Below are 25,902 nucleotides of genomic sequence, written 5' to 3'. Positions count from 1 at the left end.
CATTTGTCATTGAGGAAGAGATAGTAATAAGATATACACTTGGATTGGTTTCTCTTTTCCCAAAAATACTTCCATTTAATATAGTCATATGAAAGCTAATCAGCAAGAAGGGAGATTGACAGACATGCTTAGGAAAATAGCTACGTACCATACCACCACACCAAAGTGTTGGTTTTTGTTTTTTTTGTTTTTTTTAAACAAATGGAGAAAAGACAGACCAGCCAGGATGACTTCCCACAGGGAAGGGATTTAAGGGCTGCCCCCATGAATTTCTTCGGGCCACAACAGCTACTTCCTCCTCTTGTATCTGTAAGAAAATCAGAGTTAAGACCAGAATGAGGATGGAGAAGCTCCTTTTCCATGAAAGGCTTTTATCTCTAATCCCAAAACCTATGCCCCTCCAAAACAGCCAGTATCACCTGGATTTAGATTTAAAGTTTCCTCCTCGTCTCTGGTGGGGCAAGCCCAACTGTTTCCTTTCTTCAAAGGAAGGGCTGTGAGAGAAGATGACATGCTGAAATGAGCAAACTGTTGAACAAATGGGTGTTGTCTCACCCCCACCCTCCCCAGCTCCTACATGAAGCAGTAGCATCTCTGGGATGCATCATTTTCAGGCCCTAAGTTCTAAGCCTTTATGTGTTTCCACCTGATAACGTGTTTCTGGAAGTCAGGGCCCAATTTTAAAACAAGGTTGGAAGAGGCCCTTCTTAGGTATATACGACTACTTGGGAAGCTTAGTCTGCCCCTACCCCAACCTTGGGCTGGGGAAAATGGTGTGGGACAACATATTCCTAAGAGCAAGCCAGGATTCTCTGGGGCTCTGCAGGATGGAACTTGAGATGAAAGAGTTATCACTCCCCTGAAGGAAAGCTCCATTTCTGAACCCAACAACGTACTATTTCACCTCCAAGGCAGGAACAGTGCTAACTGAACACCCCTCTCCTGTTCTCACCTTGGGATCCTCAGGTGGCCCTGAGAGGGGTAGGGGGTGGAGAACAGACAGGTACCCTTGAATTTACATAGTATAAAGCTATAGGTGTGCAAAAACTGGGAATGGGGAAGGAGGCAGAAGACTCATAGCTTCCATTAGAATACCAAGGGCTCGCTGGGCACGGTGGCTCAAGCCTGTAATCCCAGCACTTTGGGAGGCTGAGGCGGGTGGATCAGGAGGTCAAGAGATCGAGACCATCCTGGCAAACATGGTGAAACCCCATCTCTACTAAAAATACAAAAATTAGTTGGGCATGGTGGCGTGCGCCTATAGTCCCAGCTTCTTGGGAGACTGAGGCAGGAGAATCGCTTGAACCCAGGAGGTGGAGCTTGCAGTGAGCTAAGATGCACCACTGCACTCCACCCTGGGCGACAGTGCGAGACTCCGTCTCAAAAAAAAAAAATACCAAGGGCTCCATGATGACTTAAAATCCTACCCAGCTCGATACTGTTTCAGGGCCTTCTTGCTTGTGTTGGTGAGTTCTTCATCAAATACAGATTTCTTCCCCTGCTTTTGCTTCTTGGCTGTGCACAGAGAGAATGGGTTACATATGGTTGTCTTTGGCCCAAGCTCCTAAATCCCCTTAAATTCAAGGTAATGATTCCAAGTTCAGTGGATACTCTGGCATCCAAAGACTATCTTCATTCTGTCCTCACCAGCTCCTCCAAGTAGCAGCTGGTGAGGCCTTAGGCTCCGGAGTCAGAAAAGCTGGCGTTCAAATCCCAGTTCTCACCAACCACAAGGTCACTGCACCCCTTAGACCATGGAGGGATAGCTGTACACATTGGTACATACTAATTACTCAAATAATGTGGGCTACTGTCATCATCCCTCAGATTTTCTCCCTGATCCAAAGCACAGGTTTCAGGGAAAACCTTGTACAAGCTCCTTTGGGCTCTCCATTCACCTACCAGGACCTCTCACTGGCTCCTCCTCGGGCATTGCTCGGGCCCGCTTGGCTCTGCGATTCCTCTTCGCTAGCCGTTCAGCAAACATCTGCGCCTTGAGGATTTCAAACTGGGACCTTTCCTCTGCCTAGGGGGAGTGGGGAGGTGTGAGTGTGGAACACACCAGGCCACTCTGACCCACCCCACCGAGTGGGCCCAAACTCCAAAAGGGAGGCCACTCACTGTCATCTCCCCCTTTTTTTTGGCATCCTTCATAAACTTCTTCCTTTTCTTCTTTCCTCTTAAGGCCAAGTCAAATTCCTGCAGAGCTTTGGCAACTGGGATGAGAAGAAAGCATAAGATTTCAGGGATGATTTTATCTTTTTTTAAGCTTATGATAAGAAGTACACGTTTTCAATTGGTAAGTTAGCAGATTAAAATGAAAAGCGGCAAGCACTTCTTGGCCGAGTGCAGTAGCTCGTGCCTGTAGTCTCAGCACTTTGGGAGGCTGAGGTGGGTGGATCACCTGAGGTCAGGAGTTTGGGACCAGCCTGGCCAACATGGTGAAACCCCGACTACTAAAAATACAAAAATTAGCTGGGCATGGTGGTGCGCCTGTAATCCCAGCTACTTGGGAGGCTGAGGTGAGAGTATTGCTTGAACTTAGGAAGGGGAGGCTGCAGTGAGCTGAGATCGCGCCACTGCACTCCAGCCTGGGCGACAGAGCGAGACCTGCCTCAAAAAAAAAAAAGAAAAGAAAAGCCGCAAGCACTTCTTCCACTGATTACCTCCATCTCACTAAATAACATGCTTTTTTGACTATTTCTCAATCCACTTAAGATACTCATTACAAACCTCCTGCTATGAAGGATGAAGATTTAGGTCACTTATACTACTTTACCCACCAATACAGTTATAACTCTATTTTTATCAGAAATTTAACTTATATACAACCTTATTTTGTCCCATCAAATATAGACAGCATTTCTAAAACTGCTGGTATACCCTCTAGGAGGGAAATTTTGCAACCTCTAACAAAACCAGAAATACAAATATCCTCTGACCCACTATTCCACTTTTAGGAATTAATCCTGCAAGCCAAATATACACTTGCTTAATTGTAAAAGGGCATATGTGCAAGGTTATTCCCTACATCACTTGTTTGTAATGACAAATGATTATTTTTTGGGTTTTTTGTTGGTGGTGGTGGTGGTTTCTTTTGAGTCGGGGTCTCATTCTGCCGCCCAGGCTGCAGTTCAGTGGCAGAATCTTAGCTCACTGCAACCTTGACCTCCCCAGGCTCAGGTGATCCTCCTACCTCAGCCTCTCAAGTAGTTGGACTATAGGCATGCACCACCATGTCCGGCTAATTTTTTGATTTTTAGTAGAGATGGGGTTTTGCCATGCTGCCCAGGCTGGATGACAAATGATTGTAAACAACCTCAGTGTCCCTCAACAATCTACTCATATGATGGAAGAACATGAAGCCATTAAAAAAAAACAAAAAGGGGGCCGAGTGCAGTGGCTCATGGCTCACACCTGTAATCCCAGCACTTTGGGAGGCCAAGGCAGGTGGATCACGAGGTCAGGAGATCGAGACCATCCTGGCTAACACGGTGAAATCCCATCTCTACTAAAAATACAAAAAATTACCCAGGTGCGGTGGCAGGCACCTGTAGTCCCAGCTACTCGGGAGGCTGAGGCAGGAGAATGGGGTGAACCCAGGAGGCAGAGCTTGCAGTGAGCCGAGATTGCGCCACTGCACTCCAGCCTCAGTGACAGAGCAAGACTCCGTCTGAAAACAAAAAACAAAAAGGGCAGCATATGTGGGCCTATATAAAGCATATCTCTAAGCTTCAAAATTAAGTGAAAAGGTGAGGCATAGAACAATGTGAACTTATAAGTGTTTTGGGTCTTTTTTAAAGGGAGATGGAGAGGAAATCTGTATTAAATATCTCCTGCCTTTTTTAAAATTATTTTTATTGTGGTTATATATACACATATAAAACAAAGGCTGCCATTTTACCCAATCTTAAGTATACAGTTCAGTGGCATTACTTACATTCACAACATTGTACAACCATCACCACTATCTGTTTCCAAAACTCCTATCAGGAGGCTACTCACTGACATCATTGAAAACAGAAGCTCTGCAACCACTAATAATTTCCTATAACCCCCCTTCCCCTAGCCCTAAGTAATCTATAATCTATTTCTGTCTCTGTGAATTTGCCCAGCTAGGTATCTCAGGTAAGTGAAATCAGACAGTATTTGTCCCTTTGTGTCTGGATTATTTCATTCAGCTTAATATTTTCAAGGTTCATCCTTATGGCATGTATCAGAACTTCATGGCTGAATAATATTCCATTGTGTGTATATATACACACACCCCAAATTTTGTTTATCCATTCACTTGTTGATGAACATAGTTTGTTTCCACCTTTTTGCTATTATGAACAGTAATTCAAAGAACACTGGCATCTAAGTATCTGTTTGGGTCCCTGTTTACATCCTTTACAACAGTGGTCCCCAACCCCCAGGCTGCATACCGGTTCCAGTCCATGGCGTATTAGGAACCAGGCTGCACAGCAGGACGTGAGCATTGGGCAACCAAGCATTGCCACCTGTGCTTGGCCTCCTGTCAGATCAGCAGCAGCATTAGATTCTCATAAGAGCACTAACCCTATTGTGAAGTGCGCATGCGAGGGATCTAGGGTGTGCACTCCTTATGAGAATCTAATGCACCCCCCACACCCCAAATGTGGAAACATTGTCTTCCACGATACTGGTCCTTGGTGCCGAAAGGTTGGGGACTGCTGCTTTACAGTATAGAACTAGGAAATGGAACTGCTGAGTCCTGTGGGGTAATTCTGTATTTAGATTTCTGCGGAACCTCCCTGACTTACTTTTCTCCTTCTTCCTCTCTTCTTTGGTCTGGAACCAGCTCCTCTCAGGCTCTTGGACCACTGCCTCCTTCCCCTTCTCCAGGAGCCGCTTTGCTGTATTGATCTGTAGAGATAACAAAAGGATGCCTGCCGTGAAACCCATATCTACTAACACAGGAAGCCACGGGCTGCAAATGCCTGGGGCTCTGATGGGAGAAACATTTCAGAAGGGCAGCACCAGCAGGGATGCAGCAGCTTGCTTACTGAGCAGCCTTGTGAACAAGATCCCGCCTCGCAGCCTCACCTGGGCTTCCGACTGCTGCATCTCTTTTTCCTCCGCCTCTAGCTGCAGAACTGCATACACATCTTTCTCCATTTTCTCAATCTTGTCCCGGAATTTGAGGATGACATCTCAATGGGAGAAAATAAAAAGGATTTACAAATAAGGGTAGGCCAGGCATGATGGCTCACACCTGTAACCCGGCACTCTGGGAGATTGAGGTGGGAGGATTGCTTGAGCCCAGGAATTTGAGGCCAGCCTGGGCAACGTGGCCAGACTCTGTCTCTACAAAAAAAAAAAAAAAAAAAAAAAACGCCAGGCACAGTGGCTCACGCCTGTAATCCCACGCTTTGGGAGGCCAAGGCAGGTGGATCACCTGAGGTCAGGAGTTTGAGACCAGCTTGGCCAATGCTGTGAAACCCCGTCTCTATTAAAAATACAAAAATCAGCTGGGTGTGGGGGCACACGCCTGTAATCCCAGCTACTACTCAGAAGGCTGAGGCAGGAGAACTGCTTGAACCCACGAGGCGGAGGTTGCAGTAAGCCAAGATGACACCACTACACTCCAGCCTGGGCAAAAGAGCGAGACTCCATCTAAAAAAAAAAAAAAATTAGCCATCATGGTGGCACACACCTGTAGTCTCACCTACTCAGGAGGCTGAGGAGAAGAACTGCTTGAACCCAGGAGTTCGAGGCAACAGTAAGCTATGATCGCACCCCTGTACCCCAGCCTGGGCAACAAAGCAAGACCTTATCTTAAACAAAATAAGGCAGTGGCTCAAGCCTGTAATCCCAGCACTTTGGGAGGCCAAGGCAGGTGGATCACGAGGTCAAGAGATCGAGACCATCCTGGACAACATGGTGAAACCCCACCTGTACTAAAAATATAAAAATTAGCTGGGCGTGGTGGCACGCACCTGTAGTCCCAGCTACTTGGGAGGCTGAGGCAGGAGAATCACTTGAACCCGGTACGCAGAGGTTGCAATGGGCCGAGATCGCACCACTGCACTCCAGCCTGGCAACAGAGCAAGACTCCATCTCAAAAATAAATTAAATAAAATAAAATAAGGGTGACTACTAATACTGTGTAACTGATGAAAATAATTTAGCTGTGCATTTACTGACATAGGAAATGGTGTTTGTAATGTGTGCCTTCTCTGCTTCATATCCCCCAGACTCAGAGTGGCCCCTGCCTACCGCTCTGATCTTCTACGTGTCCCTGCTCACCACGCCTGAGCCTCCTGACCTTTCTCTTGTTCTCACACACTAAGCTCGTTCCTACCTCACAGCCTCCGCCCTTGTTCTCTCAGCTTAGCACTTTGCCCTCAGACCTCTCATGCCTCATTCCGATCACCCAGGACTCAGCTCCAATGCCAGCTGTGCAGAGGCCTTTCCTTAACAGCTTAATGAGGCAGTCTCCTCCTGCTGTTCTCAATCACATCTACTGTTAGCTTATTGTCTCTTTCTCCCAGAACCACAGCTCTGCTTTGTTCCCTGCTGTATCCCCAGCACCTAGAACAGAATCAATAGCACTAGGCCCACAGCAGGACTCAATAACTAGTCGCTGATTAAATGAAGACAATGAAAATGAAAAAAATAAAAGGGACATTTAAGAAAGGAAAAATGGTTTGAAAAGACATACACCTAAATGCTACCAGTGGTGAGCTCTTTGACACAGAATTACATTTTTTTTATTTACTAATTTCCAACAATAAATACGTACTTTTCATTTCATTTTTTAGAGACAGGGTCTTGCACTTTTGCCCAGGCTGCAGTGCAGTGGCGCAATCATAGCTCACTGCAGCCTCAACCTCCTGGATTTAAGAGATCTCCTGCCTCAGCCTTCTGAATAGCTGGGACTACAGGCACACACCACCATGCCCAGCTAATTTTGTTTTTTTAGAGACAGGCAGCTCACTATATTGCTCAGGTTGGTCTTGAACTCCTGGCCTCTAGCAATCCTCCTGCCTTGGCCTCCCAAAGTGCTGGGTTATAGGCAAGAGCTACCATGCTCAGGCTAAATATGTATTATTTTTATAACTTTAAAAATTTTTAAGGCTGGGCATGGTGGCTCATTACTGTTAATCCCGGCACTTTGGGAGGCAGAAGGTGGGTGGATTGCTTGAGCCTAGGAATTCAAGAACAAAACAAAACAAAAAAAGACTTTAAAGAGGATGTGCTCTATAAGACCCCTACAGATCAGAGGAACAAAATCAATGAAAGGACCCAAAAAGAATGAGTACTGATCTCTCTCTTCCCCACCACCAACAGTAAGGGAAAGAGGAGTTTAGTGAGAATTTTGCCCCAAGCAACCTTCTCTTCTCAATTTCCACCTAAATGGGGCACTGTGTTTACAATTCTGTCATAATTCCCTTCTACACACAGGAGGCAAGCTCAGAGAGGTGAGGTGAAACCTGCACATGGTCACTCGGCAAGGAAGCAGCAGGGCTGGAATTCAAATCTGGCTCTGAACTGCAAAGTACCTGCTCTCAGCCGTTACACTCTGTCCTTGCCCTGCCCACCGAGCCATTCTGCACTGCCACAGGGGTGCCTGCTCACCTTGGGGAAGTATCCTGGCCTTCACAGGGGCCTTGGCAGCTTTTACAATCTCCTTCAGCATCTTCCGCTCATCTTCTCCCACCAGAGAGACTGAGCGCCCAGCCCTGCCAGCACGTGCTGTTCGCCCCACCCGGTGGACATAATGTTTGATGGTATTAGGCATTGTGAAGTTGATTACCTAGAAGGTCAAAAATGAACACCAGTCAGGCCTGGCAAGGGAAGGGGGGTGCGAAGAGGCAAAAAGACTTCCACCAAAAGTCCAAGGAAGATAGGGTCTGCTCACCGTTTTGACCCCCTCAATGTCAAGTCCACGGGCTGCCACATCAGTGGCCACGAGGATGTCAATCTGTTCATCCTTAAAACGCCTAGAAACAGTCACAAACAGCTGTTCATCCAGACACCCTCCCCTAATAATGCTCCACAAGAGCCTGAGCCAGCAGAGGACAAAACAAGGCATTAAAATGGGGATAGAGGCTGGGCACGGTGGCTCACACCTGTAATCCCAGCACTTTGGGAGGCCGAGGTGGGCAGATCACGAGGTCAGGAGATCGAGACCATCCTGGCTAACACGGTGAAACCCCGTCTCTACTAAAAATACAAAAAATTAGCCGGGCATGGTGGCGGGCGCCTGTAGTCCCAGCTACTTGGAAGGCTGAGGCAGGAGAATGGCGTGAACCTGGGAGGCGGAGCTTGCAGTAAGCCAAGATTGCGCCACTGCACTCCAGCCTGGGCGACAGAGCAAGACTCCGTCTCAAAAAAAAAAAAAAAAATAGGGATAGATTCTAAATGTGAGCACATGGGATATTTACACCCACCCTTCAACAACCCATCATACAGAGCAAACGTAGTTCTGTATCTGCTAAAAGCATAGGCAATTGTCTCAGTTTAAATCAGCCTATCTTTAACAAACACCTTTCAGCACCCACTGATGAACAGGGTTAGGTGGAGAGTTCTAAAGGGTTCCTCCTTGCCAACCACCTTGATGCCATTCTCTGAGGACTAAACAAGAAATCACATGGAAAGCACGCGGCACGGTGCCTGGCAAAGTAGATGCTCAAGTAATGGCTGCTAACTTTGACTCTAAATCTTGTTCAATCAGACCCAGGAATGTTCACCACTCTCAGAAAGCTTCCAAGAAGAGACCATGTGTTGCCTTTCCAAGCCAGCTTCCTCTGTCACGCCACACAACAGCTCCCATGCTAGGGACAACCATCCAAGGACATGAGGGTCATCTCTGACTATGAAGTTAGAGTTCTAAACACATCTAAGACATGACCTCACAGTGGTTAGGTTAAAATGTTCAAGGCCAAGATCATGCTATGTGTCCCCTGCTAATGCTCTAATAGAATGCTCAGGGTCCTCTTCTTCCTTCTATCCTCTCTGCCCCAGAAGGATGGTGGGAGCCTCAGTCCCCACCCCAAATGTTACCGGAGGGCCTCCAGCCGCTGCGTCTGTGACAAGTTGCCATGGAGCTCGCCCACCTGCAGCCCCATGAGCCCCAGGAGGATGTGCATGCGGTGGGCCTGCTTCTTGGTTTGCGTGAACAGCATCACATGGTCAGTGAAGGTCCTCGTCAACAAAGCTGGCAGGAAGAGAGGACTGAGCTGGCAGCTGTTTCTAGGCTCTTATTCAACATGTACCCCCTCCTCATCCACAAAGTATGGTCACTGTGCCTGGCACTGGATAGACAGGCACTGTCCCTGTCCTGTGGAACTGAAATTCCAGGGTGGATACAGAGAAGCCAATTCCTGGGGGGTGAAAAATGCTGTGAGAGAGAGTGCAGGGACAAGGGGGAAGCAGCTAAGGGCTGGTCTCTCTGAAGAGGTGACATTAGGTTGAATGACAAGGCAGATGATCCATGGGAAGATCCAGGGGAAGATTCTAGACAGAGGAAATGGCAAACATGAAGGCCTGGAGGCAGGAACCAGCTTATAGTGAGAAGTGCAAGCAGGCAGCTGGATGTAGTGGCTCATGCCCGTAATCCCAGCACTTTGGGAGACCAAGGAGGACAGATCACTTGAAGCCAGGAGTTCAAGACCAGCCTGGCAAACACGGTGAAACCCCATCTCTACTAAAAATACAAAAATTAGCCAGAAGTGGTGGCAAGTGCCTGTAATCCCAGCTACTTGGGAGGCTGAGGCAGGAGAATCGTTTGAACCCAGGAGGCAAAGGCTGCATTGAGCCAAGATCGTGCCAGTGTACTCCAGCCTGGGCGACAGAGCAAGACTCTGCCTCAAAGAAAAAAAAAAAAAAAGTGCAAGCAGGCGAATGTGGCTGGAGCCATGAGCAAGCCTCCACGGCTGGGATCCCGGGCAGGCAAGGGCCAGGCCCGAAGAGTCCTAAAAAACTAAGATGTTTGGATTTTAGTCTAAGACCAATGGAAGCCACCGCAGGGTGTTCAAATAAGGACATAATAAGTACAAATGTCTTCTGCAAGCAATCATCGTAAATGCTCTGCAATGCAGAGAGTCACAAAAGGCCGAGTGGAAGCAGGGAGCTCGAGCAAGAGGCTGCGCAACGATCCAGGCAACAGAGAACAGTGGTCTGGACTGACGGGTACCACAGCAGCTGATGCCAAGTGGTTGGGAGTTGAACAGGACACAAAGAGGATTGGTGAGGCGATAAAGCAAAGGGAGGAAGGACCCGTGGAGAAGTGAGGCAGCGGATCATCGTTAGTGCAGTGCAGCCTCTGCGCTGGGGAAGACTGGACGGCAGAGGCGCAGGGGAAACCAAGCACTTCAGCATGGATACTACGAGCTCAAGGAAGCTGACCAGCCCACCCTGCCCAGGCTTGCCCTGGGCTGCCACCTGCCACAATGGCTTCCCGGTCTCCTTCACGATTAGGCCGGATCCGGATGAACTCCTGCCGCAGGAAGGGAGCCACATCTGTGTTGCTGTTCACAAATATCCGGACAGGATTCTTCAAGGAGACAGAAGCCAGATCTTTCACCTGCCAAGCACAAAGCCAGGTTTCCTCAGCTCTCTGCAAGGTGGTAGGGAAGGAGGCAGCAGTGCTCACCCCAGGCAAACCCCCTCAAGCCCAGTCAGGGTCCTCTGCATGGCCCCCTCTGCGCACACCTGCCACCCGCCACAAAGAAGTCCCTCGGCCCACCTCGTCTGTCATGGTGGCCGAGAAGAGCATGGTCTGGCGGTGGTGGGAACACATTCGGATGATCTCCTTCATCTGCTCCTCAAAGTACTCATCCAGCATCCTGGGAGCAGAGAAAGACATGGCAGAAATGGAGAGAGTGCTCTTCGGTCACAGTGAGGGACACGGGATTGCATACCGGCTGCTGTTTGTTGTCATTGGTTACATTTAGGACTCATCTATTTTATTATTTTATCTTTTCACCAAGAATTATCATTTTGCCACATTTGCTTTGTCTTTTTGTGGCAAGTCAGTCACAGATGTTATAACACCTTACCCCAAATATTTCAGCACACAACTCCTAAGCACTAGGACCTTCTCTTACAGAAACACAACTTCATCAACACACCCAAGACTTTCGAGTGCGTGAATATCTAAAGTACAGGCCACATTCAAATTCCTTCAGCTGCCTCCAGGTTCCAAGTGTCTTTTTTTTTTTTTTTTTTTTTTTGAGATGGAGTTTCACTCTTGTTGCCCAGGCTGGAGTGCAATGGCACAATCTTGGCCTCCCGGGTTCAAGCGATTCTCCCGCCTCAGCCTCCTGAATAGCTGGGATTACAGGCATGCACCACCACACCCACCTAATTTTGTTTTTTTTTTGTTTTTTTTTTGAGACGGAGTCTCGCTCTGTCGCCCAGGATGGAGTGCAGTGGCGCGATCTCCGCTCACTGCAAGCTCCGCCTCCCAGGTTCACGCCATTCTCCTGCCTCAGCCTCCGGAGTAGCTGGGACCACAGGCGCCCGCCACCACGCCCGGCTAATATTTTTGTATTTTTAGTAGAGACGGGGTTTCACTGTGTTAGCCAGGATGGTCTCGATCTCCTGACCTCGTGATCCGCCTGCCTTGGCCTCCCAAAGTGCTGGGATTACAGGCATGAGCCACCGCACCCGGCTAATTTTGTATTTTTAGTAGAGATGGGGTTTCTCCATGTTGGTCAGGCTGGTCTTGAACTCCCTATCTCAGGTGATCCACCTGCCTCGGCCTCCCAAAGTGCTGGGGTTATAGGCATGAGCCACTATGCCAGGCCAAGTTTTATTTTATAGTTACCTTTTGTTTTAGTGCAAGAACCAAAGTTCCTGCCTTGCAACTGGCTGCCACGTCTCTAGTCTTCCTCCATCTAGAAAAGCCCCCTCAGCCTGGGCAGCATAGCAAAACCTCATCTCCACAAAAAATACAAAAATGAGCTGGGGCCGGGCAAGGTGGCTCATGCCTATAATCCCAAAACTTTGGGAGGCCGAGGCAGGAGGGTGTCTTAAGCCCAGGAGTTCAAGACCAGCCTTGACAACATAGCAAGACCCCGTCTCTATTTATTTAATATAAAATAAGCCAGGCATGGTAGCGTGTGCCTGTAGTAGTAGCTACGTCGGGGGACTGAGATGGGAGGATCACCTGAGTCTAGGAAGTAGAGGCTGCAATGAGCTGGTGTTCACACCATGGCACTCCAGCCTGGGTGACAAAGCAAGACCCTGACTCAAAAAAAAAAAAAAAAAAAAGGAACAAAAAGGCCCCTCATCCTTCTCACAGTCTGGATTCGTATAATTATTTCTCAGTAACTGGATTCAGAGAAATCCTCATGGGGACAGCGCTGCTGGGCACAGCTGTGCCCTGCATTCACGCTCCATCATGAGATACTGACGGCCGGTTTGTTCCAGAACTGTGGATGTGAGGTTGGTCACTTGGCTATAGTGTCTGCCAGATCACACCACTGTAAAGGATCCTCTTTCTCTTTATACATAATAGTAATCTGTGAGATTCCTTGGATTCCATGTTTTCAGCAAGCCCAACCCCTTACAGCATTTCTCTCCCCAGTGCAGGCTACAGTCTAGGTCCAGGTATCACACAGAGCTGTCTCCTGATCTAAATCTCAAATACTTCCTCCGCCTTTTTTGGTCTTTTGAGGTACATACTTGAATAGTTTCCCTCCCCCTTTAAAACCTAAACCAGATCACATCCCCTTGGCTTAAAATGATCTCTTTTTCATCCTTTAGGCCTCAGGAATGGGTCTTTTGTTCTGGGGGAGTCAGCCAATTGGTTATTCAACAAGTATTTACTGAGCGCCTGCTATATACTAGACATGCCCTTGTTCATGGGGGTACAGCAGTAGCCCCTTCATGAATACTGTATCCTAGGGAGAGAGGGGGACTTGGCACTCCATGAACCCTCAGTGACAATGCAGGCAGGATGGGAGGAGCAAGTCAGGGCAGGACCATCACAGGGCGGCCAGCAAAGGCCCCACTAACAAGATAACAACTGGAACAGAAACCTGAAGGGGCAGGAGATGGCTCCAGGCTGAGGAAATGGCAAATGCAGAAGCCACAAAGTGGGGGCGTGTGGACAGGCTGTGCCGACAGGCGGGCTGTGGAATGTGAAAACAGGAGGACACGCTAAGAATTCAGAACAGCTGGAAGGATGGAGCTGCCATTCCCCAGGCTGGTGAAGAGTCAGGGATTAAGGGCCTGCAACCTTAGCATGCCCTGGGGCTGTCTGCAAGCTCCTTCCCCTGCCCCACCTCCAGCCTCAGTCCAGAGTTCAGGAAGAGTTCCTTCTGTTCAGTCCCAGAGCAAAGAGGTGAGCAGATGGCACAGAGAGGAACAGAGAGCTGGGGGGCGGGGTGGGGGGAGAGGGAGTCCCCACTGCAGTCACAGAGGCCCTGTGGGAGCCACGCTGGCACTTCCTCTTCCTCCCTCCTCAGCTCCTCAACACTATGGTGTGCGTATGTCCTTATCTCCCATTTACAAATGAGAAAAGATTTGTTTTGAGAATCTAAATGTTTCCAAATCTCCCTTAGGAAGTGGCAGGACCAACATTTGACCAGCCTTATCACTTAACCACCATAATAGAGAAAGAGAAAAAAGAGGAAAACATGGGCTAAGGCTGGGCAGAGGCCCCAGCACAAGTGGCTGATCTGATATCGCACACCAACGGCCATGGCCCAGAGCCACAAAGAATAACGCAGTGTGGCAGGTCCACATCCAGGTTCTGGGCCTTGGAACCCCACAGTGCCCTGGGCCCCACGCTGTGAGGAGCACCTGTCAGCCTCGTCCAGGATGAGCACCTCGATGCTGCTCAGGTGGAAGGAAGGGCAGTTGTGGAGGTGATCGATGAGCCGGCCTGGGGTGGCGATGAGGATGTCAGGCGCTGCCCGAAGAGCTGCTTCCTGAGACTTCACATCTAAGCCGCCTGCAAAGAGAAGAGAGCCCCACCAGGCGGCCAGGTCAGCTGCTCATGGGTGTTGACTGAGCACCAGCCACTCACCAGGCCTCAGGCCAGATGCAGAGGAAACCACTGAGTAAGACTGACAAAGGCCCAAGCACATGGGTTTCCCAGAAACACACTGGGAAAGACAGATCATGTCATTAAAATTCTGCTAAGTGCAAAAATCAACAATGATGATGACACAAAAGCACTTCAGAAGAGAATGCATGGGCTGGGCGAGGTGGCTCATGCCTGTAATCAATCCCAGCACTTTGGGAGGCCAAGGCAGGTGGATCACCTCAGGTCAGGAATTCGAGACCAGCCCACCCAACATGGCGAAACCCCATCTCTATTAAAAATACATAAATTAGCTGCGCATGGTGGTGCACACCTATAATTCCAGCTACTTGGAAAGCAGTGGGAGAATCACTTGAACCCAGGAGGTGGAGGTTGCAGTGAGCCAAGATCATGCCATTGCATTCCCACCTGGGCAACAGAGTGAGACTTCCTCTCAAAAAAAAAAAAAAAAGAGAATGCCTGAAACATTCAAGGACTAAGAGAAGCAGCTGAGGAAAGTGATGAGGTGTCTGTTACAGGGAGACAAAGATCACTTCTGACTTCCAATAGCACAAGGAGGGCAAAATGCAGGCTAGATAACACTATCATATAACTTCATTGGAAAAACGCTGCCCAAAGTAATATTTGATTCATTATTCTCACAGAGCAGAAATTATACCCCAAATTTGTTCAGTACCAAGAAAAAAATGTTCATAGTTTTCAGGTTTCATTTGTGAAGGTTGGTTAAGTCTCAATCAAATCCCACCCACCTAAAGCACTATGAAAACATGTCGGCTGGGTGCGGTGGCTCATGCCTGTAATTCCAGCACTTTGGGAGGCCAAGGCAGGCGGATCATGAGGTCAGGAGATCGAGACCATCCTGGCTAACACGGTGAAAACCTGTCTCTACTAAAAATACAAAAAATTAGCCAGGCGTGGTGGCGGTAGTCCCAGCTACTCGGGAGGCTGAGGCAGGAGAATGGCGTGAACCCGGGAGGCGGAGCTTCCAGTAAGCCAAGATTGCGCCACTGCACTCCAGCCTGGGCGACAGAGCGAGACTCCTCCGTCTCAAAAAAAAAAAAAAAAAAAAAAGTCTTCCAGTTTTTAAGTGGATTCAATCAACACAAAGGCCTCTCCTGGCACCTGTCACCAACACCAACAGATGGCGGGGCACATCCATCCTCCACCCCACCACAGTCTCTCAGGGGCTGGCAGCCCTTGGCCAGAAACTCACCCACAGCCAGGCAGGTGGTGATGTTGCAGAACTGGGCCAGCTGTCTGGTGACAGAGTGCACCTGGATGCCCAGTTCTCGGGTGGGCACTAGCACCAGCACGCGGGTGACTGGAGCCTGGCGGGGTTTGTAAATCAGACGCTCCAAAACAGGCAGGGCAAAGGCGGCAGTTTTACCTGGAGGGAGGGGCAGCAAGGAAGCAATGAGAAGACGTTTAGTTCCCTCCAGGGTTAGGTTTTCACCAGAGCACAGAAAAACTACGTCTGGTTGGGGAAAATAAAGGAACTTATTTTTCATAGAATATTTTTTCTGCTTTCAAATCACATGGTCAGGCTCACATATGTAATCCCAGCACTTTGGGACGCCAAGGCAGGCGGATCACCTGAGGTCAGGAGTTCAAGACCAGCCTGGCCAACATAGTGAAGCCCCAATTCTACTAAAAATACAAAAAACTTAGCTGGGCATGGTGGCGGGAGCCTGTAATCCCAGCACTTTGTGAGGCCAAGGCAGGCGAATCACCTGAGGTCAGGAGTTCGAGACCAGCCTGGCCAATATGGTGAAATCCCGTCTCTACTAAATATATAAAAATTAGCCAGGCTTGGTGGTGGGCACCTGTAATCCCAGCTACTCAGGAGGCTGAGGAAGGAGATTCACTTGAAGGCAGAGGTTGCAGTGAGCTGAGAACGCACCACTGCACTCTAGCCTGGGTGACAACAGCAAAACTCTGTCTCAAAAAAAAAAAAGAAAAAATACGGCCAGGCACAGTGGCTCATGCCTGTAATCCCAGCACTTTGGGAGGCTGAGGCAGGTGGATCATGAGGTCAGGGGTTCAAGACCAGCCTGGCCAAGATAGTAAAACCTTGTCTCTACTAAAAATACAAAAATTAGCCGGGCATGGTGGCGTGTATCTGTAATCCCAGCTACTCAGGAGGCTGAGGCAGGAGAATCGCTTGAACCCGGGAGGCGGAGGTTGCAGTGAGCCGAGATTGCGCCACTGCACTCCAGCCTGGGCAACAGAGCGAGACTCTGTCTCAAAAAAAAAAAAAAAAAAAATTTCCTCCTCTGATATGGCAGGGCCAGGAGGCCATGGTCACAGAGATCAGGGATACCCCAAGAGGATTAAATGAAAATGACCTTCATCAGACCCTTTGAAACTTGTGGCCCACTACTAGACTGGACATCCTCTCATGTACTGTTTATCTTACAAAATTAATCCTTCAGTATGCCAGGCACGGTGGCTCACACCTGTAATCCCAGCACTCTTGAGAGGCTGAGGCAGGTGTATCACTTGAGGTCTGGAATTCGAGACCAGCCTGGCCAACATGGTGAAACCCTGTCTCTACTAAAAATACAAAAATCAGCCAGGTGTGGTGGCGGGCACCTGTAAACCCAGCTACTGGGGAGGCTGAGGCAGGAGAATCACCTGAACACAGGAGGCAGAGGTTGCAGTGAGCCGAGATTGCGCCACCGCACTCCAGCCTGGGTGACAGAGTGAGACTCCATCTCAAAACAAAAAATTAATCCTTCAGTAAACTGAGTAAGCTCTGCAGTCTAGGAAACACTGTTGTATCAGTGCCAATTTCCTGGTTTTGATTTTGTCCTACGGTTATGTGGGATGTCACCATTGATGCAGGATTCGAGAGACCCTATGCACTATTTTTGCAACTTGCCACTGATCTACAAATACTTCAAAATAAAGTGGTTAAAAATTTAAAAGTCCTTTACTCTCTCAATTGCACCAGTATATCTTTTTTGTGTTACAAAAATTTTATGGCCAGGCACAGTGGCTCACGCCTGTAATCCCAGAACTTTGGGAGGCCAAGATGGGAAAATCGATCGCTTGAACCTGAACCTAGGAATTCAAGACCAGCCTGGACAACAAAGTGAGACCCCTATCTCTACAAAATAAAAAATAAAAACGAAATAGTTCAAAAAACCAAGAATATTTATTTAGCAAACCAGCCTTTGGTAAGTCAACCTACAGCCCAGCCCTGGCCGTAACACCCTTCTGCCCACCCTGGGTCCCTATCCTTTTCACCTGTCCCAGTGGCTGCACAGGCACAGATGTCCTTCCCCAATAGACCCACAGGTATGCACGCCTTCTGGATCGGGGTGGGCTGCTTGAAGCCCATGGCTGTAATGGCCTGAGGAAAAAAGAACTGGGTCAGACAGGGTTGAGCGGGGGAAGTCTCAGCACAACACAAACAGGGCAGGTTTCCAGACAAGTGCGGACCACACCAATCCCCACCAATCATTCATTCCACAAACATTCACTGAACGCCTACTATGTGTGAGGTGGTGCTCTAGACACTGAGGACACAGCAGTAAATAAAAGAAATAAAAACTCTGCCGTCAGGAATCTTACAGTCTGGTAGAAACAGACCAAAAAACAAATACATGTCATATGGAGAGATGCTGCGGAAAACAATGCAGCGGCCAGACGGGCAGCGGGGGGAGTGCTATTCATGGTAGGGCTGCCAGGGAAGGTCTCACTGAGCAAGGGATACTGAGTTGAACCCTGAAGGAAGCTAGAGAGCACCCCAAAAGATTTCTGGAAGAGTCTTCCAGGCAGAGGGAACAGAAAGTGCAAGGGCCCTGAGGAAGAGGAGGCCTAACCTATTTGAGGGCCAGCAAGGAGGCCAGTGTGGACAGAGCAGAATGAGTGCCAGGAGGTGTCGTCAGAGAGGGCCAGAAGGGGCAGAGCCTTGTAGGTCAATATAAGGACTCGGGCTTCTAAGACGAGTGAGACTGGGAAGTACTGAAGGACTTAGAAGAGGAGGGACACGATGGAACTCATTGCTTAAGAGAGTTCTCGGCCGGGCGCGGTGGCTCACGCCTGTAATTCCAGCACTTTGGGAGGCTGAGGCGGGCGGATCACGAGGTCAGGAGATCGAGACCATCCTGGCTAACACGGTGAAACCCCACCTCTACTAAAAATACAAAAAATTAGCAGGGCGTGGCAGTGTGTGCCTGTAGTTCCAGCTGCTGGGGAGGCTGAGGCAGGAGAATGGCGTGAACCCGGGAGGTGGAGGTTGCAGTGAGCCGAGATTGTGCCACTGCACTCCAGCCTGGGCGACAGAGTGAGACTCCGTCTCAAAAAAAAAAAAAAAGAGAGAGTTCTCTGGCAACTGTGTGGACAAGAGTTGAGGGAGGCAAAGAGAGAAGCAGAAAGTCCAGTTAGGGGTGGCTGCGATAATCCCATGGTTGCCAAAATAAGCCACTACTGGCCAGGCACAGTGGCTCAAATCCCAGCACTCTGGGAGGTTGAGGCAAGAGGATTGCTTGATGCCAGGAATTTGAGACCAGCTTGGACAACGTAGCAAGACCATGCTTCTACAAAGAAAATTTTTGACAAGAAGCTGCTACCTTCAGAAGAGGGCGGGAAAGGTTCATGTCCTGGAACGAGAGGTTTTCATCGTACTGAGATGCATCTTCAAAAAATCCTCCTGCTTCCTACACCAGAAAACCAAAAGAGAGAAGAGAATTCAACAAAAAGAGCCAAGAAACCCAAACGACCTTAAACTCCTTTCGGTTTGCCAACAAGCTGCATACTGTCTTGCAGCCCCAAGCTCACCTGTCCTTTCTTCTTCTTCTTCTTCCGATCCTTTACTTTGAGTGTATCTATGGAGAAAAACTTAGCTGATGACCACGGCTCAGACTTACAAAGCACTTGCATCCTGCTGGACACTGTCCTAAGTGCCAATGCCACACTTCAGCCTCTGAGGGGTGACCATCATCAACCTCGTTTCACAGATGAGGACACTTTGTGGCAGCATGGTGAAGTAACTTGCCTAAGGTCGGAGAGAAAGCTAACCCAGTGACTTTGGTCCAGAGACCAGGCTCTCGACCACTACACTGTATTATGATGCTTTAGCACACATTTCTGCAAGAAATACTTATTGAGGGTGGAAGCAGTGGCTCACGCCTAAAATCCCAGCACTTTAGGAGGCCGAGGCAGGTGGATCACCTGAGGTCAGGAGTTCGGGACCAGCCTGACCAACATGGTGAAACCCCATCTCTACTAAAAATACAAAAATTAGCCAGGTGTGTTGGCGTGTGCCTGTAGTCCCAGCTACTTGGGAGGCTGAGACAGGAGAGTTGCTTGCACCCGGGAGGCAGAGGTTGCAGTGAGCTGAAATTGTACCACTGCACTCCAGCCTGAGTGACAGAGTAAGACTCCAGCTCAAAAAAAAAAAAAAAAAAAAAGAAATACTTATTGAGCACCCACTATGTGGCTGGACCCATCTGAGTATGTCACCCCAAACGAGTTTGTATCACAGTGGCATCCGGCAGCCGCATGGGGCTAGATGGGAAAAGAGTAAACTACCTATGAAGTACAACAACCCAAACAAAATCCCAAGAGAAAAGAAAACCTAAAAGAAAGGATTCAGCGGGCACAGTGGCTCCCGCCTGTAATGCCAGCAGTTTTAGAGGTCGAGGCGGGAGGACTGCTTGAGCCTAGAAATTTGAGACTAGCCTGAGCAGCAAAGCAAGACCCCGTCCCTACAAAAAAAAAAATCAGCCAGGCAAAGGGGCATGCACCTGTAGGCCCAGCTACTTAGGAAGCTAAGGCAGGAGGATCACTTAAGCCAGTGAGTTCAAGCCTTCCAGTGAGGTATGATTGCACTACTGCACTCCAGCCTGTGGATGGAGTGAGACCACATCTCTTTTGTTTTGTTTTTTGAGAGAGGGTCTCATTCTGTGGCCCAGGGTTAAGTTCAGTGGGACAATCTCAGCTCACTGCAACCTCTGCCTCCCAGTTTCAAGTGATTCTCGTACCTCAGCCACCTGAGTGGCTGGGATTACAGGTGCATGCCACTACACCAAGCTAATTTTTGTATTTTCAGTACAGATGGGGTTTCACCATGTTGCCTAGGCTGGTCTCAAACTCCTGGCTTCAAGCGATACACCCACCTCAGCCTCCCAAAGTACTGGGATTACAGGCATGAGGCACTGCACCCAGCCAACATCTCTTAAAAAAAAAAAAAAAAAGAAAGAAAGGAGTTCAATGTTGTAGGCAGAATAGCTTAAAGATAAACTGTGCAGAAGAGTGGAGGAAACCCTACAAAGTAAAGGAGGATGCCTTCTGATCTCCTGTCCCTGTTACTGACACCTCCGCCGTAACATCTACCTGCTTTGGTGAGGATGTTCTCATCAGCTGATGAGTAGTCGGTCTCCGAGGCTTCATCTTCTGAGCCTTCCTCATCATTCTCTTGAAGGTCTTCCTGCTCCTTTGGTTCAGAGCCTTCCTTTGCTTCTTTCTCCTTCTCCAACTTCCCAGACTTGGCTTCTTTATCCTGGGAAAAAAATTAAAGTGAGGGTGATGAGAAACTTCTAGAAATCCAGAACCTAAGTAGAGCGATAGGAAGCTCTCCGGCCTGAACGGACAGCTGTGGGGATTCTCAGTACAGATTCACAGCAAACACACAGAAGAGTGCGCCTGCCCCAGCCATGCCCTGCTCTGTAAGGGCTTCCAGAGAGATGCTGGGGTCGTGGTGAGAGTAAAGAGTGGGGCCTAACAACGAGAAATAGCCACTTTTCCTCTCACCTCTGTTTTCCTTTTCTTTCGAACTTTCTCAATCTTCTCATCTAATGTAGTGGCTGCCCTCTGCAGATAAAAATAAAGAGGTGAAAAAGAAATTTTCATGGAAACATCGAATAAGAGAACAAACTCTTCATAATTAACTTGAAAAAGAAAAAATTTTGGCCTTCTCTGAAAATACATATACATATTATATATATAAAAATTTTAGGCCGGGCGCGGTGGCTCACGCCTGTAATCCCAGCACTTTGGGAGGCCAAGGCGGGCAGATCACCTGAGGTCAGGAGTTCGAGACCAGCCTCAACATGGAGAAACCCCGTCTCTATTAAAAAAATACAAAATTAGCCGGGTGTGGTGGTGGTGCATGCCTGTAATCCCAGCTACTCGGGAGGCTGAGGCAGGAGAATTGCTTGAACCTGGGAGGCAGAGGTTGCGGTGAGCCAAGATCACACCATTGCACTCCAGCCTGGGCAACAAGATCAAAACTCCGTCTCAAAAAAAAAAAATTTTTAAATCCTCTCCAGACGATCTTGAAAATGCAATGCTGGTAAGGCTGAGCACAGTGGCTCCTGCCTGTAATCCCAGCTACTCAGGAGGCTGAGGCAGGAGAATCTCTTGAACCCAGGAGGCAGAGATTGCAGTGAGTCCATTGCACTCTGGCCTGGGTGACAGGGTGAGACTCCATCTCAAAAACAAAAAAAAAAAACTACAAAAAATTAGCTGGGCGTGGTGGTGGGCACCTGTAATCCCAGCAACTTGGGAGGCTAAAGCACAAGAATCGCTTAAACCCAGGAGGCAGAGGTTGCAGTGAGCTGAGATGGCGCCATTACACTCCAGCCTAAGCAACGGAGAGAGACTCTGTCTCAAAAGAAAAAAAGAAAAGGCAATACTGGTTTACTTCAATCAGAGTAAGGACCAGCAAAGCCTGGATTAAACTGTTCTGGACAGGCAATATTTCTCTTTGAAGACATGAAATGGAAAACAACTTAAATGCATCTTCTAGTTTAACCAGATTCACAGAAAGGCATGGGATCTTGGCAAACAAACAGATGACAATGACATCTGTGGTAGCTTTGGCTGTGCTGTGTGGGAACCGGGGACACTGCACAGTGACACCACCGGAGACCACCTGGCAAGTGCTCATACTTTGTTTGGTATTAAAGACGAGTCTTCCCCAGCAAGCAGACTCAGAAAAAAAAAAAAAAGACAGTGAGTCATTTGTGATCCCTGTGCCCATCTCATCAAAAGTATACCAGATATTTTCTTTTGTTTTTTTTTTTAACCAGTTATTTTCAAAGGAGTTGTAGTATCTGCTGAATGTAAACAGATGGTCAGTCAGGTCAGGGCTAGGCCCTGAAACCCACACTCCAATCTTAATAGCCCGAAGTCTGGAGCTGTCCATCACTGTCAGTCTCACCTTCTTCTTGAGTTGGCTCATGACATCAGCCAGGGCCCAGCTGCCATCGTACGTCCCCTCCTTCTCAGTGAAAACGAAATCAGGGTTGAAATCAGCACTGCGGTTCTTCCCCAAGGCTTTTTGTCGTCTGCCCAGCACAATGGGCCCCTGGGAAGAGTAAGAGACAGAGTGACTTTGGGGCTGAGATAAAGAATGACAGAAAGCAAGAAGGGGCCGGGCACAGTGGCTCACACCTGTAATCCCAGCACTTTAGGAGGCCAAGGCATGCAGACAAGGTCAGGAGTTCAAGACCAGCCTGACCAACATGATGAAACGCAGTCTCTACTAAAAATACAAAAAAGACGGGCGTGGTGGCTCACGCCTGTAATCCCAGCACTTTGGGAGGCCGAGGTGGGCGGATCACGAGGTCAGGAGTTCAAGACCAGCCTGGCCAATACAGTGAAACCCCATCTCTACTAAAAATACAAAAATTAGCCGGGTGTGGTGGCACACGCCTATAGTCCCAGCTACTTGAGAGGCTGAGGCAGGAGAATTGCTTGAACATGGGAGGCGGAGGGTGCAGTGAGCCAAGACCACATCACTGCACTCCTGCCTGGGCAACAGAGTGAAACTCCATCTCAAAAAAAAAGAAATACAAAAAAATTAGCTGGGTATGGTAGCACATGCCTGTAATCCCATCTACTCAGGAGGCTGAGGCAGGAGAATTGCTTGAACCCAGGAGGCAGAGGTTGTGGTGAGCCGAGATTGCACCACTGCGCCCCAGCCTGGATGACAGAGCGAGACACGGTCTCAAGAAAAAAAAAAAATAGAAAGGAAGAAGGAAATGAGGGTCACACCTCTCTCAGCAACTGATAGATCAAGCAGACCAAAAATGAGTAAGTCTGTAGAAATTTTGAACAGCACAATTAAAAAGCTTCATCCCAATGAATGTATACAGAACGCTGCATTTCTCATTACAGAATGCATACGGAATCAAAAAAATCAAATCCATAGAAACAGAGAGTAGAATGGCGGTTGCCAAGGTCTGGGGTGTGGTGGAAATGGAGAGATGTTGGTCACAGGGTACACACTCTTCAGTTCTGCAGTGTACAAGTTCTGGGGATCCAATGTGCAGCATGGTGACTACAGTTAATAACAATGTATTGGGCCGGGCAGGGTGGCTCACACCTGTTATCCCAGCACTTCAGGAGGCTGATGCGGGTGGATCAGCTGAGGTCAGGAGTTTGAGACCAGTTTAGCCAATATGGTGAAACCCCGTCTCTACAAAAAATACAAAAAATTAGCCAGGTGTGGTGGTGCATGCCTGTAGTCCCAGCTACTAGGGAGGCTGAGGCAGGAGGATTGCCTGAACCCGGGAGGGGGAGGCTGCAGCGAGCCGAGATCGCGCCACTGCACTCCACCCTGGGCGACCGAGCAAGACTCTGTCTCAAAAAAAAATGAAGTGAATGAGACTGGAGTGTTGGTCATGAAGAGGAGAGTTGCGAGAGATGAAAGTCAAGGTGGAAAGGACAAGATCGTGAGGACCTTGAAAGCCACGTGAAAGCAGGCTGGAGAGTTTTTTTTGTTTTGTTTTGTTTTTAGCAATTTGAATCATTTCTTGAAAAACAAACACAGACAAACACCAAACACTGAGTTGGTGCTCGGCGCGGTCTGCAGGGTTGGAGGCCAGCCCCGCATCATGGGTGTGACCGGGCACTGTGCAGGGGCCCGGCTCCTCGGGGACTGGCCCATGACCTCCCACGCAGCGGGCTGAGCCAAGGCCTGTCCGAGAGGGGGCCGCAGCCAGCAGGCCTGGGTGGCCGCCTGCGCCCGCAGGGGACATCGGGGAAATGGGGACAGTGTACGGGACCCAGACGCTGCCTGAGGAGTCTCTGCAAGGTGGACAGGCCCGGGGTTCTCTACCAGCAGGCTGGAGAGTTTTAAGCAAGGGAGGTCTCTAACGTGACTGTATCGCAAAGAGATCCCTCTGCTGCTAAGCGAAGAATACACTGGAAGTGCTCAAGATAAAGAGATGAAGATGAAGTATGTGTGGACTGCAGGTGTGCTGGTGTGCAAGCATGAGACAGCAGTAGCCGGAGCTAGGGTGGGTACAGTGTGAATGGAGAGAGGCGGGAGAAGCTTAAGAGAGATTCATGAGCTAGCTTGCAGAGCACTGGCGGCGGTGAGGAAGAAAAAACTGTCAAGAATAACTCTAAGGTTTCTGGCTTGAGAAGGGAACAGGATGAGAGTGAACACAAGTTCAGCTTTGGAGGAGTTGAATTTGTAGAGGCCATGGGACATCTGGATAAACCTATCAGGCGGACAGATGAGAGTGCAGAGGGGACAACATCTGGGCTGAATGTTTGAAGGGCAAGCATCCTTTTCAGAACACCAATACCTCTTTAATTGCCATACTGCTTAATGTCTGCAAGCCCCCACACCACCATACGCTTCAGGAGAGTGGCACTCACCTTGTTCATTGCTACGTCCCCAACGCTTAACACTAAGTCTAGCACGCGTAAGTATTCAATAAACACTGGCTCGATGAACATACGAAAGGACAGCTAACCATGGCTCCTTGAGCAGGAACCATGGCTGACTTCACCTCTTACAAGGTGTAAGAGACCTGCCGTCTCTTACACAGGGCGTGGTTAAATATCAGTTCAGTGAATAGATACTGAGTTCAGCAAGGAGACAGGGAACGACACGGCCAAAGAAGCAGGCGGACGTAGAGAAAACCTAGTGGCGGGGAAACTGAGGAAGATCTTGGGGTCCTGGTGAGATCCTTTTCGGGAAACTTCCGGGGCTGGCAGGGGATGATGACGATTCGGGGACAGGGACCTGAGGAATCGCGAGGAGGGGAAGCAGTCAAGGAAACCCAAAGACCAGAACCGTGCTCATACCTCCTCTTCCTCGTCCCCGGAGTCAGACTCGGGCTCCACCGGCACCTCGTCATCCTCGCCTATGGTCCCGATTAAGCCGAGGTCCGCAAGCATGTTGTCGCAGAAGCCACTTCCGGAAGCGAGCACAGCGTGCGGTCCAGCCCTTAACTTTTCGCAGCCTCCTCGTCGTCTTTGCGCAAGTACCATGCGTCACTTCCGTTCCAGAGCCCCTGCCGCCCTCCCCGTTCGACCTCTTAAGAGTGCGCATGCGGCAATATGGGGCGTGGTTGGTTTCGTGTGACGCCATCAAGGGGCGGAGCTTTTTAGGTAAGCAAATTCCATTGTCTCCGGCCTCAAAACGGTGGCAGTATTTGAGGAGGGTGGAAGGGTGAGAGAGTCTAAAGAGTTACATTTATAAACTCTAGATGTGTATATTTAGATACAAAAAAAGCTGTGGAAGAAAATACAATAAGCAGTTAGCTGTGATTGTTTCTGGTTGGTAAAATTCTAAGTAATTTTTTGTCTTTTTTTTTTTTTTTTTTTTTTGAGGCAGGGTTTGGCTCTGTCGCCCAGGCTGGGGTGCAGTGGAGATCATGGATCACTGCAACCCCGACTTCCCGGGCTCAAGCGATCCTCCCGCCTCAGCCTCCTGAGTAACTGGAGGTACAGGCGCCACCACCACACCCGGCGGAGTTTCACCATGTTGCCCAGGCTGGTGTCGAACTCCTGGGCTCAAGCAATCCTCCTGCCTCGGCCTCCCAAACTGCTGGGATTACAGGTGTGAGCCACTGCGCACAGCCCCGAAATTTTTAATTAAAATTAATGTTTATCGTAGGGGAAAAAAATCT

At 48.9% G+C, this 25,902-nt stretch overlaps 1 protein-coding gene across 1 annotated transcript; it reads right to left on the bottom strand.

Annotated features, from left to right (window-relative positions):
- Positions 1-48: 48 nt before the first annotated feature.
- Positions 49-25,313, bottom strand: DDX27 (DEAD-box helicase 27). Its single transcript, XM_034947784.3, has 21 exons — positions 25,076-25,313; positions 22,194-22,340; positions 20,783-20,842; positions 20,366-20,531; positions 18,809-18,855; positions 18,601-18,687; positions 17,273-17,378; positions 15,237-15,410; positions 13,780-13,930; positions 10,715-10,814; positions 10,411-10,552; positions 9,031-9,184; positions 7,886-7,967; positions 7,603-7,780; positions 5,068-5,174; positions 4,785-4,887; positions 2,122-2,216; positions 1,903-2,026; positions 1,428-1,515; positions 420-494; positions 49-307 (listed from the first exon to the last, which is right to left on the bottom strand). The coding sequence occupies exons 1-21, from the start codon at positions 25,259-25,261 to the stop codon at positions 289-291; spliced, it is 2,391 nt and encodes a 796-aa protein (XP_034803675.1). The 5' UTR covers positions 25,262-25,313; the 3' UTR covers positions 49-288.
- Between the last annotated feature and the right edge of the window lie 589 nt (positions 25,314-25,902).

The sequence above is a fragment of the Pan paniscus genome, chromosome 21, assembly GCF_029289425.2.
Source record: "Pan paniscus chromosome 21, NHGRI_mPanPan1-v2.0_pri, whole genome shotgun sequence".
Lineage (NCBI taxonomy): Eukaryota > Metazoa > Chordata > Mammalia > Primates > Hominidae > Pan > Pan paniscus.
Note: the sequence above shows the minus strand (reverse complement) of the source record. Positions and strands in the feature narration are given on the sequence as shown.

Bases quoted from the DNA above. Each gene is read 5' to 3' on its own strand.
- DDX27 (XM_034947784.3), bottom strand. From the start codon at position 25,261: ATGGTACTTGCGCAAAGACGACGAGGAGGCTGCGAAAAGTTAAGGGCT. The intron at 7,781-7,885 runs GTGAGCAGACCC...TTGACCTTCTAG, and splicing joins ACATTGAGGGGGTCAAAACG to GTAATCAACTTCACAATGCC. The intron at 1,516-1,902 runs GTAGGTGAATGG...CTCTGTGCACAG, and splicing joins GGAGCCAGTGAGAGGTCCTG to CCAAGAAGCAAAAGCAGGGG.